Here is a 19,192-nt window from a genome sequence, read left to right on the forward strand (position 1 = left end):
GTGCCCCCTGCTGGCTACAGCCCTGGATTGGAACCCATAATGTGAAAATGAATACTTGAAAGCATTATACAAATAAATGTTATGGATTATTAATAACATCTTCAGAACGAAGGGATTAACCAGCCACCACTCTGGGATGCCTGCCCCATGGCAGACCTAGTGGTTACTGGCAAGGGGCAAAACGCTCTCTACATGCTCCCTCTTATTGTTCTTCAACTTTTGCACATATTGAACAATAGCAATCACAGCAGCAGGTCCATGAACGCTCCTGGAAGAGCTCCCGTTCAGGCGGAGCGACAGGCAGCAACGCAACCGGTGCTGAAGCGGCTGAAGAAGAAAACGCGGCTGGTGTGTGCCCTTCCTGCTGACCAGGCAGCCGTGAAAAGCGCGGTGTCGCCTCAGCCAGGCGCACCCCTGGGTGGGGAGAACGAAAGCCACCGGTGACATCATTGCTTTTGGCGGAGGGGGGCACCCGAGCCGCTTTCCGGGCAGCCCAAGGGCGCGGCAGCTCCGGCCAGGCCCTCCCTCCCTTCCAGAGGCGGGCCCTGCAGCAAATCGAGCAGGCAGGAGTGGCCCCAAAGCCGCGCCGAGCGGTTGCTGCCGTCGACTTTTGGCGGGCCCCGACGGCTGGCAGGGCGCCCCCCGCCTTCTGCGTGGCAAAATCCAGCAGAGCGAGCTTTAGCGTCCGGGGAGAAGCGCCGCCGCGCGCGAGGTGAGTTCCAGAATTCCCCACCACCACGCGGGCAACCCGGTGCCAACGCAGCCCCAATAGCAAGCTCTTCCGACGCACTGGCTGACTGGCTCTCTCACCCGAAGCCTGCCTTCCAAAGCGGAAAGTTGGAGCGTGGGGGGTGCGGTGAGAATCCCAGGCCGGGGTTCAGACAAGACACTCTGAAGCCCCATAGCCCTCAAGGTGTGGAGGAGAGCCATATTACGGCCGCCTGAGCCAGCGTTCAGTCCTGGTGCTTCTTAGTAACGCTCCTGCTTCTGGATGGTGAGTTATATAAAAAGGGGTGCTACTTCTAGCTCTAACCTCACATCATTTCCAGGACGAACTACGCCTAACAAAGTTCTTCTCCAGGAAACGTTCGCGGAAGGAACGCTGGCCTGTTGTAGGTGGCCTTTCTGCTGCCCAGAAAGATTTCATTCTCTTTTTGTAATGCCCCCCTAGGACTTTCTCAAGAGACAAAAAGCTGGGTCCCTGCCCTGAGGAGTTTACGGCTCCAGATGGATCTAGGATGCATCCATTCTTAACTAGGGACTGTTTTAATCCTGGTTTAGCGCTGTGCCCAAGTTGACATTCTACACTAAAACCATAGAATCATAGAGTTGGTTTCTCTTATTTTAGTGTAGAATGTCAGTTTGGGGACAGAATTAAACCAGGATTAAAGGTCTAGTGCGAAATTGGTCAAGGTGTGTGTGTCCACAGATGGCGGACTTTTAAAATCAGTGTCCTGAACATTTACTAGAATAAAGCCTCCACTTAAAAAACAACAACATACTGGCATTGTTCCTGTGGCATGAATAGAAATGTAGCTGCTGATCTGTTCTTTTTTTTTTTAACTTAACACATGATTGGGGGGAGGTTTTGCCAGGGGAATTTCTGCCTGGTCTAGGGCTGTTAACAAGCTACCCCCACCATCCTGTTTGTTTTACCTCCCTTTCCTGCACCCCCTACATTCCATCCCTATTGGGAGTGCTTTTCAAATTCCACACCATTATCATAGGACAGAGGGGAGGAGGCCAGATAAAGCTTTCATATAATTGCAAAAATATTGGTTTTGGAAGTGTGCCCAAGGACCCGAGCACTACAGCCAAAGAACTGGCTGATTATTTTGAATCAAACAAGCAAAGTGAAACCCACCTGGTTTTCCCACTCCAGCTGGCATTTCTCAACCCGTCACTCTGAAGCTGTGCCTTTAAGCCAAGGCATGAACTGGAAAAATCAGCAGGTGGAACTTTTCGCAGTACAACCAATCCTGCTAGTGAAAGTCATGGAAAGGCAAAAGAAAGGAGTCTTCACAGAATGCATAATGAGTTTGTGGAACTCAATTGGGCTGTATCAACAGAAGTATAGTGTCCAGATTATGTGATGTGATGTGATGGTATCGCTTTACTTTGCTTTGGTAAAACCTCATCTGGAGTATTGTGTTCAGTTTTGAGCACCACATTTTAAGAAGGATATAGACAAGCTGGAACGGATCCAGAGGAGGGCGATGAAGATGGTGAGGGGTCTAGAGACCAAGTCCTATGAGGAAAGGCTGAAGGAGCTGGGGATGTTTAGCCTGGAGAGGAGGCGGCTGAGAGGTGATAGGATCACCATCTTCAAGTACTTGAAGGGCTGTCATATAGAGGATGTGTGGAATTGTTTTCTGTGGCCCCGGAAGCTAGGACCAGAACCAGTGAGTTGAAATTAAATCAAAAGAGTTTCCAGTTCAACATTAGGAAGAATTTCCTGACCGTTAGAGCAATTCCTCAGTGGAACAGGCTTTCTTGGGAGGTGGTGGGCTCTCCTTCCTTGGAGGTTTTTAAACAGAGACTAGATGTCCATCTGACAGCAATGAAGATCCTGTGAATTTAGGGGGAGGTGTTTGTGAGTTTCCTGCATTGTGCAGGGGGTTGGACTAGATGACCCTAGAGGTCCCCTCCAACTCTATGATTCTATAATAATAATAACAATAACATTTTATTTATATCTTGCCCTCCCCGCCGAAGCAGGCTCAGGGCAGCTAACAACATAATCAGTCTATACAATGAGTTATACAACAAATTTTAAAATCAACATTCAACTTAAAACATTCCAATTTAAAATTAACATTTCTGGTGCTATCCTATTAGATGCAAGTATGTATGATGGCGGAATCACTTAAGATGAGTCCATCAGTCATTCAGTCAGGTAAAGGCCATCCTAAAGAGGAAGGTCTTGCAGGCCCTGCGGAACTGTTCAAGGTTCCACAGGGCCCGCACTTCTTCCGGGAGCTGGTTCCATAGGTGTGGAGCTGCAATGGAGAAGGCCCATGTACGAGTATTCTTTAATATTGCCTCCTTCGGCCCGGAGATAGTCAGTTGATTCTTCCCCACTGACCTCAGTGCTCTCTGGGGCTCATATGGGGAGAGATGGTCCTTCAGGTAGGCAGGTCCTCAACCATATAGGGCTTTAAAGGTAATAACCAGCACTTTGTAGCAAACCCTGTATACAACTGGCAGCCAGTGCAGTCCGCGTAGCCCCGGCTGTATGTGCTCCCATTTTCGGGAGCCCTAATAACAGCCTAGCTGCCGCGTTCTGTACCAGCTTCAGCTTCTGGGTTCGGCACAGAGGCAGCCCCATGTAGAGGGCATTACAGTAATCCAACCTTGAGGTGACCGTTGCATGGATCACTGTTGCTAGGTCCTGACGCCCTAGGAAGGGGGCCAACTGCCTTGCCCGCTTCAGATGAAAAAACGCCGACTTGGCAGTGGCTGCTATCTGAGCCTCCATTGATAATGAAGGTTCCAGTAAAACTCCCAAGCTCCTGACTCGGTGCGCCGCTTCCGTCAAAAACCGGGAGAGGAATTTCTCCTCCCAGAGCGCCGCGACCCGTGCAAAAGACCTCTGTCTTCGTCGGGTTCAACTTCAACCCACTCAGCCTAAGCCAACCTGCCACAGCCTGCAATGCCAGGTCCAGATTCCCTGGGACGCAGTCAGGCCGGCCGTCCATTAGCAGATAGAGCTGGGTGTCATCTGCATATTGATGGCACCCAAGCCCATACCTCCGGGCAATCTGGGCAAGGGGGCGCATGTAGATGTTAAATAACATCGGGGAGAGAACTGCTCCCTGCAGCACCCCACAATCTAGTGTGCGCCGCTGGGACAGCTCACCCCCAATTGCCACCCTTTGTCCCCGTCCCTTGAGGAAGGAGGAAAGTCACTGTAGGGCCGACCCCCTAACCCATATGTCGGCGAACCTCTATATTCTATGAATGTCACATGATGTAGCGATGGCTTCTAGCTTGGATAAACTTTAAAAGCTTGTTCATGGAAGACAAAGAAGAGGTCCACAAATTGCTATATGAATAGCCATGATGGCTCAATGGAACCTCCATTTTCAAAGGCAGTCCACATCTGGGTGCCAGTTACTGGGGGCTAAGAGGAAGCTTTTGACCTTTGTATCCTGCTTGTAGGTTTTTCTGGAGCATCTGGCCAGCCTGTACAGGAAAAGGTGTGCTGAACTAAATAAATATTTGGTCTGATCCCGCAGGGTTCTTCTTCTCTTCTGATGTTTTTAATGCCTGCATCAGTCTGCTTCTGAAGGCACAGGAATAGGTCAAGCTGGTTTTTTGCTATTCACTCCACAATTCTCCCTCTTCCCTACCCTCATTCTTGTTTCTTGGTCTGTCCATGTGAGGGTCTCCATCAAGTCTCTCTGCTCCTTGAACTGAGAAGTCCACCCTCAGCAATTACAGCCTGTTACCACGACCAATTTCCCTTTAGACGATGCTTTCCAGTCTGTAGTCAGCCAGCAGGCTAAGATTACCAAGTCTCCTCTGGCAGAGCCCTTGTGCCTTTAACAGCTGTGCAGCAACTGGAATATGAAATATGTGGGGCTTTTCCTGTCATGGAGAAGCAGAAAAGGAGAAGAGTTTCACCTGTTGACATTCTGTAAAGCGTGGGGAGATAGTGGATTTTTGATAAAAGTGTGTGTAGAAATTGAAATGCTAAAAACAGTGGACTTCACTTGATTGCTGGGAAGGATCTACCGGTAGTTGAGTAGTTAAGGGAATGGGTTTGGGTTCAGACATCACTGCAACCGTGAATGTAAAGGGTGACTACCTTTTTTCAGCATTAGCAACATTATATTATACATTTATTTAAGACATTATTAGCTGCCTTTTTATCTTATAGAAACCCAAGCTTACAATGTAAATAGTAAAGAACTACAATAAAATACATAGTAAAAAACTACAATAAAAAGGTGCGTAAAATTGCCAGCTCCAGGTTGGGAAATACTTGGAGATTTTTGGGGTGGATCCTGAGGAGGGTGTGGTTTGGGGATGGGAGGGACTCCAATGGGATATAATGCCTTAGAGTCCACCTTCCAAAGCAGTCATTTTCTCCAGGTGAACTGATCTCTGTTTCCTGGAGATCAGTTATAATCCTAGGAGATCTCTGGCTACCATCTGGAGGTTGGTTGGCATCCCTAATAGTGGAACTAGTACTAGCCTACTTTACAAGGCTTCATGAGGGTTAGAACAGGCCTTGGACAGTTGCTGAACACCTGTTGGAACAGAATGAGCAGCAGTTACACATGTTACTGCAAGAAGAGATAGTAATTATGTCTGAAAGTTTTCCAGTAAGGTTGCACAAATGACATGAAATATTTTGAGCACTCTGGAAAAAACAATATAGTACATACTAAGGGTATGAGAGAAATAATTTGTGCTGGAATGTTGAAAGGAAATGATGATAACATTAAAATCCCTTCTCTTCTAGGGCTGGAGTGGTCAGCTGATGCTTTGATAAGTTAGCAGAAGAAGAGTTCTGTACTGGTGCAAGTGCCTCCTATTATCTATAGAAGAGAGCACAAGAGGCACTGTTTTGGTACCACAATCTTCTCTGACACTTCACCAGGAGCAGCTGAAGACCCATCTTTGGTGCCCTTTGGCGTGGACCTAGAGGGGCAGCCTTGCCTTACCTCAGAGGAGCCATGGATCGTGGGGTCATTGTTGAAAACCCCTATGCTAGTGTGAACATCCCCCGAGCACAACTGAAGGACAGTTTCCTGAAGTACTATTTGGGTGATGACCTCACTCCGGACACTGTCCTCTTCAACCCCAGCACGCTGCCCACTTATACAGTGGCCCAGGAGAAAGAGAATGACTTGAGCCAGCGGATGGGCTATGCTGGGTGGAATGATCAGAAAATCCAGACCCACGAGTCGTGGGCCAGACCATATAATCCCTATGCCAGCCTCAAGATGCCCAATGAAAGCTCTTCAGAACCGTTTCACTGGAAGAGTCAAGAGACAGCGACAACAGGGGGCAGCAACACGGGATGCTGTTGCAGCTGCTGCAGGAAGTGTTGCCCTTGCTGCCGGAAGTGCTGTTGTGTCATTTCCTGATTCTTCCACATTCACCACTCTTTTATGGCTGGCAGTACTGTTGAATGGTCCCCTAGTGCTACAGCATTTGCACTTTATCTTGCAGGAATTTGATGAGAAGTTACTGCTTAAAGATCCAGTACTAGTGGGTTGATTTAAGAAACAGTGGAGATAATCAGGGAAAGACTTGATTTCTTGTTCTCCTGGGCACAGAGTTGGCAAGAGTGCCGTTTTGCAAGGGAGAGTACTTTGCAGTGTCATTCTCAATGCAAGGGGATTTGAAATTGCCACAGCTCTTTCCCTCGAGGCAGGTGGTTGAGGCAGGTACAGGAATGGGGTACTGAATCTAATTTGGGAATGAACTGCTGTTCCATTAGGGCAGGCAGCAGGGACACACAAAGATCCACCATTTTGAAAAATGGCAAAAATCATAAAATGTTGGTACCCATGTACAGCCTGAATCAGCTGTATTATCATGTGCGGAAACGATGATTTTTTTTTAAAATGTTTTTTTTTTTCTTTAGATTCTTTTTGAGGCTGCAAGTTAGAGCCAGTCTTGGGACAGATGTGCCAAAAGGCTTTGCCCCCTTCCTCTTCTCAGGACCTAGTTGATCACTACATTGGCATCTGAGCTGCTGTATGGCACAGTGGAGACAGGCAATGGAGGCGGGCAGGTTTATCTTGACAATGATTGGAGGGAAGCTTCCCATTTTAAGTTGTGCTGTTTTCAGACGTTTGATATTGGCACTTCAGTCATATGTAATGGGAGTGTGTACTATGTGCAGTCTTCCTGCACTCACTGTTTATGTGAAAGAAAGAAATTGAAAAAAATAATGGGGCAACATGCATATTTTCCATGCATGTATACTTCAGGGCATGTGAAGATGTCCCTTCAAAAAGTGTGGGGTTCATTTCATGCACACCAATGCTGTGCACACATGGAAAGCACACACATTGCTCCATTCACCCAAAATGTGTGTATCAGGAGAACTGTGTGTAGAACACACTCCTGTTATTCAGAGTTGAAGGGCCAGTATCAAACATCTGAAAAGGGTTATTCTCCTGCCTCTTGGCAGAGCCCGGATATGAGGCTGAAGGGATAGGGACAGTTGGCTGCATCAGGCATTTTGAAAAATGCCATTAATTGTCTGAGTGAGTTGAATAAATACTTGCAGGAGTAAGGTAAAACAATGGATATTTCTCTGTTTTGGGGAGGAGGAGGAATTCAGGGGAATGAATGTTTTTTTGGCAAAGGTGATGTGGGGGGACGGGAAGATGAATGTTTTTCGTTTTTATCCCAGTTCTGCCTTGAATAGACCAACAACCCTAGAGCAATGGAGAGTTGGGTGCCACTGAACCGCCTTCCTTTGGAAGGAGAGATGAAAAACATGCTTTCCTTTGTCAGTTTGAGCCTTGAAGAAACCAAAGTTATTTCTGGCTTTCCCCCCTTTTTTTTCTTTTCTGCTGTTCACCTCAGGACCTTGCCCTTCAGGAAGGAGCTCTGGTTTTTCCACATTCTAAGATTTTCCACTCCTTCCTTATCTTAACTGAAATTACTTGAATCTTGGGTCTGTTTGTTTTTGGGATTGTGGAACATTTCAAGGACACGTATTCCAAAGGTTGCTACTTGGATGTCTCTTTTGCACACCGCTGTGGTAGCAAACTGGACGTGCAGAAAGCAGTTCTTGTCAAACCAGATTTGTTATGCTGCTGAGCCTCCTTGGCAACATCTCCATTTCCATTCCCCTACATGGACACCACTACCGTTGTTGAATCTTCTCCTTCCACGACAGCCCTCTTCTGGCATTCTAACTTGCTTGAAGACTGGGGGGGGGGGTACCCTCCCTCCCTCTGCCCTGGATAATAATGCTAGAATTGGGGTAAAAGTGGGATTATTTGGTTTGGTTGCTTTCTGTGGGGCCGCTGTGGGCCAGCTGCCCAACTATGCAGGGAAATGGATTCTGTTATCAAATAAAGAGACCACACTGCTCCTCATGGTTGACTGAACTGTATATGCTGCTGGCTCGTAATAAATCAGAAGGAGAATATATTAATTGTGTGTTTTTTAAACTTGCGACCTCATCATTTGTAAATAGCCTTGTTGCTGTATAAATGGTATGGCGTTTGTCACGTCCAGTTGAGTTGGATGGATGGGCCATGGCATTTGCTGCAGAAAGGAAGAGATGGGATTAACAGCCCTCCTCTGGTTTTTGCAGCCTGTCTTTCCAGCGCAGATTGAATGCAGGCAAACAGATCAGCATGGAAACAGGCAAGGTTCTGAGCTGCACAGCAGCTGGTGCAGCAATCCCAAACGGATGGAGCACACACATTCACAGCTCCTGGGAGACCAGATCAGTTCCACCTCCTGCTTAAGGCTGGTGCTTTGTGTGGAAGAGTGGGAAGAGGCTGCTTTGCATGGGGAGCCAGAAATAAATACACCTTGTCAGTAGTCACTGATGGTTGCTGTTGGCTCAGAAGTAAAGGAATGAATTGGCCAGGGAATAAAACAAGTTCTTCAGGGAAACAGGCCTTTAGGTTCACTGCTGGGCTTTTCCAGCAAGGTCACCATGGAGTCCTAAGCATGAATAGGACATGCAGAAGGATTCATTGGGCTTAATTTCCCCAGTAGGATATGGCTGTGTGGCTCAACATTATGGTAACTTCTTTGCATTCAGCAAACCCCAGGTTGCTCTCCAGTAAGCAGCAGAAGTAGGAAAGACCTTCCTCTGCCCAAGACCCTGGAGTTTTGCCACCTGTATTAGTAGACATTACTGAGCTAGATGGCCCAGTGGTGTAATTCTGCTTGGTAGTGGAAAATGCCATCAAATTGCAGCTGACTTTTGGTGACCCTGTAAGGTTGCCAGCTCTGGGTTGGGAAATACCTAGAGATTTTGGGGGGTGGAACCTGAGGAAGGGACCAATGGTGTACAATACCATACAGTCCACTTCCAAAACAGCCTTTTTCTCCAGGTGCCACCTGGAGATCAGTTGTAATCCCAGGAGATCTCCAGCCACTATCTGTTCAGAGATAGTTAGCTATTGCCTGCCTCTGCATTGCAACTCTGGGCTTCTTTGGAGGTCTCCCATCCAAATACTAACCAGGCTGACCTTGGTTAGTTTCTGAGATCTGATGAGATCAGGCTAACCTGATTAGGCAGCACCATAGAGAGCCAGTTTGTTGTAGTGGTTAAGTGTACAGCCTCTTATCAGGAAGGACTGGGTTTGATTTCCCACTCCTCCACATGCACCTGCTGATGTGACCTTGAGTCAGTCGGAAATTCTCACAGAGGTGTTCTGCACAAGGGCAATTTCTGGCAGCGCTCTCTCAGCTCCACCTACCTCACAGGGTGTCTTGTGGAGAGGGGAAGGGAAAAGAGATTGTAAGCCACTCTGAGACTTCTTCAGGCAGTGAAGGGCAGGGTATAAATCCAATCTCATCTTCATATGTTCAAGTATGCTCAAGTGCTGATTTTGTTAGGACTGCCAACTGAAAAACAAGAGGGGGGACCATGACCTGACCTGTTTCTTGTGTCTCTGTCAGCTGCTAAAATTACAGCAACAAAAAAAAAATACCAAGAGAAACTCCTCATGGCAGGGAGATATGATTACCTGCTAATGTGTATCCATCTAGTTGCTGTTTGTCAACCACACAACTACAAATCCATCTAGGAAGCTCCGATCTTCATTTGTTAATAGGCGGGTTGTTCTGAATTCAGGACTCTTATAATGTCATTGTAAAAAAAATTTGAAATTATTGTATTGCATTGTGTGTGGAATAGCCAGGTGATCCCAGAGGGTTCGGCTGCCAAAGTTATAGCTCTTTTTTGGCAAGTTATGCTTATTTTTAGGCTGAGAGCGCTGTGATTTGTCTAAGGTCACATAGCTAGCTTCAAGTGGGGAAGTGGAGAATCAAAGCCGCTTCTCTGACACTCTTAACCATTATGCCAAACTGGCCCATGGGCACTTTTCTCCATCACATTGCTGCAGTTTCACCTGTCATTACATCTATTGGCATTTCCTGTTCCATGCATCTTTTGAAGGGGCAGGAGCCCTCTTTGCTTCTGGATGTTGCAACCTTACATAACGAAAAGAAGACCCACCAATACCCATAAAAGTGCCATCAGTAGGCAGGTAAGATACCTAATGTGGGTACAGTAGGAAGACAGACTACAGTGCTAGGTATCAGTAAATTATAAAACTGTTACCCTGGACCCCATATTGAAAAAGAAATGGTGCACCTATTAAATGGAGGGGGGGGGAGATTTTGATTATTTGTTTAGTTTTATTTCTCCATCTCAAGAAGTGTGTGCCACTGAGTCGCAATCAATTTAGTAATCCAATTCATGGGATGTTCCAGGCAAGAGGTGGTTTGCCATTGGCTGCCTTTGTGTGGCAACCCTGACTTTCTTTGGTGGTCTTTCATCCAAATACTAACCATGGCCAACCCTTAGTTTCCAAGTTCTGATGAGCTCAGGCTAAACTGGGTTGTTCCATCTCAGATTCAGATATTAATTAAAAGCACAGAACCTCATCTTATAAAGACCAAGTCTCCAGGGCTGGCCTAATCATGAAGGAAATTTTCTCAGGTTCCCACATCCTAAAGGTTCTTCAGTATCTCAGAGAAAGTTGGGTGTCTGTGCTTTGGGAGGGAATTCACAGAGGTAAGTGAACACCAGCTCCTTGGCTGGCTGATATCCCCAGGAGACATTTGTGGAGCCTGCTGATCTGTACCTAGATGCCTGGGGTGTAAACATAGTTGGAAAGAAAAAAAAGCAAGGAAATGATACTAAGAAAAAGGAAAAGAACACTGGTTGACTCATGATCATTGGATAAGTTGCTGTAGGGTGGAGTATAAGTTCATCTAAAGCCAACAACAACAACAAAAAGACATGGGCTAGATGTGCCATTTGCACAGCAGAAGCCTCTTCTTCCCTGTTTCCAGCCTTCCTTGAACCCATTTTCCTTCTAGGGATGGGACCTTTAAAATCCATATTCCCTTAACACTTTTGTTAGGAGCCACAATTGCTTCCAGGTCCTGCTATAGGCAAATAAATCCTCACCCCCTGCCCCAAAATTTCACCTGGCTGTTTTGGCTAGTCTTGAAACATCCTGGACATTTTGACAAAAGATGACACCCCACTTCACCCTTATTCACTTCAGTTAGCAACATGTTCAGGTGGCCTGTACACCTTGTAAGGGCAGAAATGCAGGATACGACTTCTGTAAATAAATAAAACTAAATTGTCCTCACTTACCTAGGCAGTTCCAGTTTTCCAGTGTACATCAATGCAAGCATTCACACAAACACAGAGAAAAAGCCACAGGGCACTATTTCCCTTTCACCACCAGCCCCTTCTAAACATCACCTATATATGTTACTGTGTCTGAGATTTTAGTCCAGGAGCAAGATTTTTGGGGTATAAGTTTTCAAGACCTTTAAAGTTTGTTATACCCTACAAATCTTTTCGAGCTCCAAGGGACTACTGGACTCAAATCTAACTATTTTACTGCAACCGAACAAGGTGATTCTCTGCAACCATAACAGATTTTGTAGCAGGAGCTCCTTTGCATATTAGACCACACCCTCTGATGTAGCCAATCCTCCAAGAGCTTTCAGTAGACCCTGTAAGAAGAGGATGTGTGGCCTAATATGCAAAGGAGCTCCTGCTACATAAAAAGCCCATATGGGCTTTTGTGTGCACACACACTTCATTGGACCTTGTAAGGCTGATGGAGTTCCATTCTATGCAGTTTAATGTGGTGCCTTCCATGAAGATAGATCCAGGTGAGAAGCTGTACTGGTCTGAAGCAGCACAGAAAATTTTGAGTCCAGTGGCAGCTTTAAGACCAACAAAAGTTTATTCAAGGTATGCATTCACACGAAAGCTCATACCTTGAATAAACTTGCGTTGGTCTTAAAAGTGCCACTGGACTCAAAATTTTCTGTGCTGCTTCAGACCAATGCGACTGCCCACCAGGATCTCTCTGCAACTATGATTAAGATGTAATTATTCCAAACTGTACCATTCAATAGACCTTTTAACGTTTTCACTTTGATGTTATTAAAGGAAACTGGAAGGGTCAGTTTACAAGGTTCTCTGTTTCAGAAGGCAGTGGTGTATGCAGATAGAATCATACTCCCTCCCCCCACTTTTTTATTAACCACCTACCCAGTTTAGCTGGATCCTGAGTGAGTTTTTTCCTGACAGGTTCCCTCTATTTCTGTCCAGCAGCAAAAGGGTGAGGAATGTGGTTTGGCTGGTCCCACGTGTCCAAATGCTCTCTGTTCCTGTTGCCTTTTTTTGCATGTGAGGCTGGGCTCTGTCCCAGAGTGTTGCTACTTGAGCAGTGTGGACAGCCATGCATGTTCCTCTGGATTTTCTTTATGCATAGAACCATGCCTTTGCATTTCATCTTCTGGGAAGGGTAACTATCTATGAAACAGGTCAAGCTGCAAAGTAAATTTTATACCTCCTTGTGCCTTAAATGCAGTTTGGCAATCGGATCTAGCCTATTCCACTTTTAAAGAAGTGACTTAAAACTTATTTCAGTTAGCTTCCTCACTGAGGTTTTGCTCCATCATGTTCCTCTCAGACTACAGCTTCCTTCAACTGCGCTTTGGCTTTTGCACAGCATCATTATACCATTGCCCAGGACTTTTTTTGTAGAAGAAGTCCAGCAGGAACTCATTTGCATATTAAGCCACATCCCTGACACCAAGCCAGCCGGAACTGCGTTCCTGTGCATTCCTGCTAAAGAAAAAAAAAGTCCTGCAATTGTCCACCAACTGGGGTTTTCCCCTGATAGACTGCACATTTTCCCAGAGGTGCTTTAGAATAGTATTTCTTGAAAGATCATACTCAACATGGGTTTGTTATTTGTGTAGACCAGACAGTACAGATTTTTGCTGGCTTTTAAAAATCATTAGTAGATATAGTGCCATAAAATCATAAAACTAGAATGATATATTTACTAAATTATATTTCTAAACTGTATACCGTCTACCAATTTTTTAAAAGCTGGCTGAGTGCAGTAGAGTAGGCATGAGGGGATTCCACAAAAAATACCTGTGTGGACCTCCCAGTCACCACTGTAAATGCCTCTGCATTTGCAGTGGGACGAGAGCACCATGAGGGATTGTTCCCACATGGAAGCACGCTTGGTTTCTTACTAGGGTTGCCAGGTCCAACTCAGGATTTTGGGGGTGGAGCCAGGAGCAAGGTTGTGACAAGCATGATTGAACTCCAAAGGGAGTTCTGGCCATCACATTTAAAGGGACCAGGCTCCTTTTAAATGCCTTCCTTCCATTTGGAAATAATGAAAGATGGGGAACCTTATTTTGGGGCTCATAGAATTGGGCCCACTGGTCCAATCTTTTTGAAACTTGAGGGGGTTTTTTGATGAGAGGCACCAGATGCTAAGCTGAAAATTAGGTGCCTCTACCTCAAAAAATAGCTTCCCCCAAGCCCCAGATACTCATGAATCAAATCTCCATTATACCCTATGGGAACTGGTCTCCATAGGGTATAATGGAGTGCCCAGCAGACATTTCCCTCACACACACACTTTCTGATAACCCTGAAGCAGTGGGAGGGCCTCCAAACGAGGGGATCCCCCGCTCTCAACTGGGGATTGACAACACAACCAGAAGGTTAAAGTGACGAATAACTAATGATTTATAGCATCAAGCAAAAAAGAGACATAAATCCCTAATAAAGTCCCAAAAGGAAATAATTCATATGTTCAAAAGTCCAGATGCAGACGTCTTCGTCATGTTGAAAACTCCTTTATTGAAGATAATGTCCTTCAAATGACTAGGCATGGAACCAACTTCTGTTTTTCTGTACTTTATTTTTTTGTATTTATTTTTATATGTTTTAATCCCACCCAATCTGTCTCCATTTTATCCTCCTAACAACCCTGTGAGGTGGGTTAGGTTGACGGAGGGTGACTGGCCCCAGTTAGGCACACGGACTGTAGCGTCACACTTGCTCAGATTCTTAGCAACTCTTTTCTGAAGTTACTGCGTAGAGTGCCTAATGGTGTTTTAGGTGCTTAAGAAACAAGGACATTATTTCCTACCCCCACCACCTTTACCTTCCTTACTTTTCTAAGAAATCAATAAAAATATTTAAAACAAGAGACAAGGACATTATGAAATATTAATCTATTTTCTTCTGTTTGTGTCATCTGTTCTGACTGATAGCAGTTCTCCAGGTCTTAGGCAGGGAAATATCTTTCTCAGCATCTGGTACCTGAGATCCTTTTAATTCACTGGGGATTGTATTGGGGACCTCCTGCCTGCAAAACATATGCTGTGCCCTTCAGTTGTGGACTGGTCCGCAGGCTGTGTCTAAACATTCAACTTTCTTTTAAATATTGCTAAGAGCTGAACAATAAAAATGAATTCTTACGCATCTTAACAATTGGCAAAATAGGAAAGTGTTCCCAGACGAATTTTAAACTTCGGATTTCAGATCCAAAATGAATTTACACTTTGATTTCCTACCTCCACCACTATTCAAGAGCTTGGCATCTCTTGATTATTTGATTTAGATTTGATTATCTTGCTTATTGTGCCTATCTCTGGTCTCCAACTGATAGAGCTCAATCTGACATAAGGCAGGTAGTGTTAGTGGCAAAATTGTTGGGTGGGGAGAAGAAAGACAGAGAGAGTAGAGATGTGAAGGCCCAGAAAAAAAATGGAAGAAATTGGAAAAAACCCTTTTTTCCCTGTTTTTTTCCTGAAGCCTTTTTTGTTTTTTTCCCCTGAAAAATTGGAAAAATTTAAGCAAATAAAATAAATGATTATGGAACATTTTATTTTAACATGATGAATAAAATACTTTAAGACAAGGTTTCAAATATTTTCCAAATCATTTCTAAAAAATATGTATGGGATCAGATTATTCTAATTTCTGTGCACTGAGAACAAGCTAGTCCTAGGTCATGCCCATTCATTGAAACTAAGTCCTACACTCCCTTTTATACACTTCCCCCCTCTTCAATTCTTTTTATGAGAATGAATTTTTTATTTTTATTTATTACTGTGGAGATGAAATATTAATAATTGTTACTTCTGGATTTAAAAAAAAATTGTGGAGTTTTTTTTGTCTGTTCCACATAAACTAATAAACAGTTCATGAGATTGTTCCTCCATTTGTTACAACTACAAATATTTAAAAAGTAAATTCTGTTTGTAATAATTGTTTGGATATGCTATATTTTTAATATGCTAGTTGTGATAATTTCATACCAAGTGAAATTTTCCATAGTCATATTTTATGTTCCCAAAGTAACAGAATGACTTTCAATCTGGAAAAGAAAAAAAAGAAGTGCTAATGTAGCATTTTTTATTTCAATTTTTCTGAAAATTTCTGGTTTTTTTCCCGGAAAAAAACTAAGTTTTTTTTTTCTGAGCTTAAAAATTTCTGGAAATTTTACATCTCTAAGAGAGGGAAAGGATAATAAAGGTAAAAATCTTAGATAAAATGGAAGTGCATTATGTTAAGTTTACAGTAGATCCCTGCTGGATCTCCAGTTTCCAGTGCAGCTGTTTGTACTGCTGAGGAGGCAAGCTGGTTTTTAATAGAAACAGTTAAGTAGAAAAGCAATGTGGTTGGTTCTGCTTATTGCAGACACCAGGAAAAAAGTCTTGGACTGATTCTGCAGTAGCTGTTGCTTCGCCCTCGAGCTTCTGCTTTCAACAGATCAGGCAATGGATTCCTCACCAGTTGCTGCATGGAAGCATCTTGACCCGGGGCTCCCTCCAGTTCTCTCTGCACCTTCCCAATCTTGTTTTTGAGGCCAATTCCACACTAGACCTTTAATCCTGGTTGTAGCTTTGTCCCCAAACTGATTTTCTACAATAGAATAATAGAAGCATAGGATTAATCATAGGATTAATTGGAGGGAGCTACGAGCACAGCTGGCACACGTATCAGGCGACCTTAGGCAGTCGCCTAGGGCACAGCCCGGGGAGGCATCAAATTGAGCACCCCCCTGGGAGGGTGGGGCAGCCTTCTCCCTCCTAGGTGATTTAAATAATGTGGGAGGGTGCCCAGGAGCAGCCACTGCCCTCCCCGCATCCAGAAGCTGATTGGCGGGACTGGCACCTGCTCCTGGTCACTCTCCTGATCATGGGTAGCGCTGGCAGAAGCAGCCAGGCCAACCTCCCCCTCCATTTAAAGAGCCTGCCGACCTCCTGCGGCAGAGGAACTTGAAGGCCACCCCTGCCAGTGATTCAAATCGCCTGGGAAGAGCAGCAGGAGCAGCCGCTGCCCTTCTCACACAATTTAAAGACCAGCACGATTTTTTAAAAAAAGATTTCTACCCCACAATTCATCCAAAAGCTTCTGGAGCAGTTTCCAGATAAAAGCCACATAAAACCTCACGTTTCAGTAATTTAATAAACAGTAAACACATTAAAATATTAAAATAATCAAACAATGTATTAATTTTCCAACTGTATTCAATAAAACCAGTATACATCACATGGAGGAGGAGAGTTAGTTGTTTTTAAAAATGAAATGCAAAGTCTGAGTGAACAGAAAAGTCTCAGACTGCAATCTTCTGGCATCACAAGGACATCCATGGGGAGGGAGTTTGACATTTAGGCTGCCACCATGAAAAAGGCTCTATCCTAGGTAGCTACCCACTTCACCTCTGATAGAAGCACGGCTTTTTTTGAGCAGGTATGCACAGTAATGCAGTTCCAGCTGGCATGACATCAGGGGGTGTGGCCTAATATGCAAATTAGGTCCTGCTGGGCTTTTTCTACAAAAAAATGGCCTGAACAGAGGTAGCATCCAAAGCAGGTCTCTGGACATAATTCTTGGGCAGGTTAATTTAGGAGAAAACAATCCTTTGAGAGTAGAGGATGGATTGGGGGGACAGCAGGAGAACAGAGAAGCAGAGACTAGATAAGATAGCTACATGTGCTGTGTGCAGTGAAAAACAAGCACTGTCCAAAAAATTAGGCTGTCCTGGCAGAAACCTAAAGGCTAACAACTTCTTGCTGTTGACTCATTTCACTAATGAGATCCAAGGAGCTGCCATAGAGATGAATATTAAGCTCTTCCCCGGAAGACAGGCAGGCAGAAAGCAGGTGATTGTATTTCGGAGGCTATTGTCAGCCAGGGCAACAGTAACTCTATCTTGTTAGGTTGGCTTCCTCGTGGCAGATACAATAGCACAACTGTGTCTGCAATGTGAACCTTCTATAATTACCGGAGTGGGAAGGCTTATGAGAGATGCGTCAAAGAGCCACAGAGAGGCCATCAGTCAAGTTTGTTGGTCACAAGGGAACCCTGGGTCTAAAACCCTGGACGGGACAGCTTTTTGACCAGGAGACACTGAGGATGCAACAGCAGCCGGAAAGGTAGGTTGTTTCCTGTTTGGTATTTAGATGCAGGCTATTAAGGCAGACAGACTGGGTCTAAAGCAAACCAAACAGGGACCTGGGAGAACAGGTGCCCCAAACATCCTAGCTTGGAGCTGAGGTGTCCCCTTACTTATTGACAGTAATGGAGTCAGTGGATCTCTCTGTATTTTATTGGCCACTTTAAGTAAGGTTTGCATGAGCTGTTGTTGTAGCATAACTGTTTGACATACTGATGACCCCATGATTTATTACAAATCCTAGGGGCAGCCCTTATTCCCAGAGGCTTGTGGCTGGCTGATCTTAGACATGTTAGATTTTATTGGTCTGGTGCAGCCAGGCAGTTCTTAAGATAATGAAGCCTGCAAAGTTTAGCTGCTGGATTAGAGTCACAGCTCTGTGAAATTACAATAGTGTCAGCTTTGCTAAACACAAACTCTTAAGCAGCCCAGATCTGAAGTTCCGCAAGCAGGCCTTGCCTACCTCTTTGTTATAAAGTAAAATTTTGGGGTATCCAGATTAGCCTGAGTGACAAGGGCTTAACTGAACTGCTAAGAGAGTTCAGCTGTGTGAATCATATTAGCATTTTAAGTTTAATTTGAGGGCTTATGTATAATTATTAAAAGATATATGTTCTGGGCTTTCAAAGCTTTCTTCATGATAGGTTAGGTACTGGGAAACTACAAAGTAAAAGAACCTAGAACTGTAAACCTATGAGGCTTACTTTGAAATAGCCAGTTTTGTTGTATAGTGATGATAATATCAATCTAGACCAAAGCAAGTTGGTGCCAGAATTGGCACACTAATGTCATGTGGAAATGCCCACTTGGGATCCAATCTTACATTGGAGTGTATTCAGGATGTCCAAAAGCTGGCAGAAATGGTTGCCTGTGATGTTGCACTGAATGGCAACTCTCTTTGTTTTTCTGTCTACCAGAATGTCTCAGACTCCAGAGGCTGAAAGCAATGAGATGGCAGAGCTGGGGCCAGAGGCCCAGTCCCTCATCCCAAGCCGCAGCAATCATAAAATCGACTGTATCATCTGCTATTGCTCCTACGATCTGTCAACCCACCTGCCTCGCCGCCTGTACTGCGGCCACACTTTCTGTCAGACTTGCATCAGGCGCCTTAATGTGGTGGTTAATGAGCAGTGGTGGATTCCATGTCCACAGTGCCGGCAAAACACACCCACTCCTCGTGGAGGAGTGACAATGCTTGACTTGGACCTGACAGCCTTCTTAGCAGTCAAGTCTGAGAAGGAGCATCCTCGAGTGGTGGGAAAGATGGAATCTGAGCAGGTCTCAAAAGTACCTGCCAAGGAGAAGCCAATCACACAACAGCCCACTGGCCTTTGTCAGGAGGCAGTGCCACAGCCATATTTTCCACAGAACAACTGCTGTGGCCACTGTCTTTGCTGTGTCACCACAGCTGCTTTTCAGGGCTGACTGAATTTTTGATATGGATAGCAGGGGCTGGCCCCCATGGAGTTTAGAACTAGGGCCATTTTAGGTCTATAAACAAAGCCTGTTGACAAGCTCAGCTAGGCATTTTCTGAAAGTGATCACCTTTTTCAGCCATCTTGCAGGAAATCCCTTGCCATGACTGGTTCCCAATCTCATCTCCTGATTGGCTGAAAGATGTGTATAAACCTTCCTGGGTCAGGTCAAACCACATTAATGAACATTCTGTTGCTGATGACAGATGGTACAAGGATGCCAATGCTGTGTTACGGCAG

The 19,192-nt window shown here is 44.9% G+C and overlaps 1 protein-coding gene across 1 annotated transcript; it reads left to right on the forward strand.

The window, feature by feature from the left end:
* The first annotated feature begins 18,375 nt into the window (after positions 1-18,375).
* Positions 18,376-19,192, forward strand: RNF224 (ring finger protein 224). Its single transcript, XM_060251168.1, has one exon. The coding sequence runs from the start codon at positions 18,396-18,398 to the stop codon at positions 18,900-18,902; it is 507 nt and encodes a 168-aa protein (XP_060107151.1). The 5' UTR covers positions 18,376-18,395; the 3' UTR covers positions 18,903-19,192.

This window comes from Heteronotia binoei, chromosome 12 (assembly GCF_032191835.1).
Source record: "Heteronotia binoei isolate CCM8104 ecotype False Entrance Well chromosome 12, APGP_CSIRO_Hbin_v1, whole genome shotgun sequence".
Taxonomy (NCBI): domain Eukaryota; kingdom Metazoa; phylum Chordata; class Lepidosauria; order Squamata; family Gekkonidae; genus Heteronotia; species Heteronotia binoei.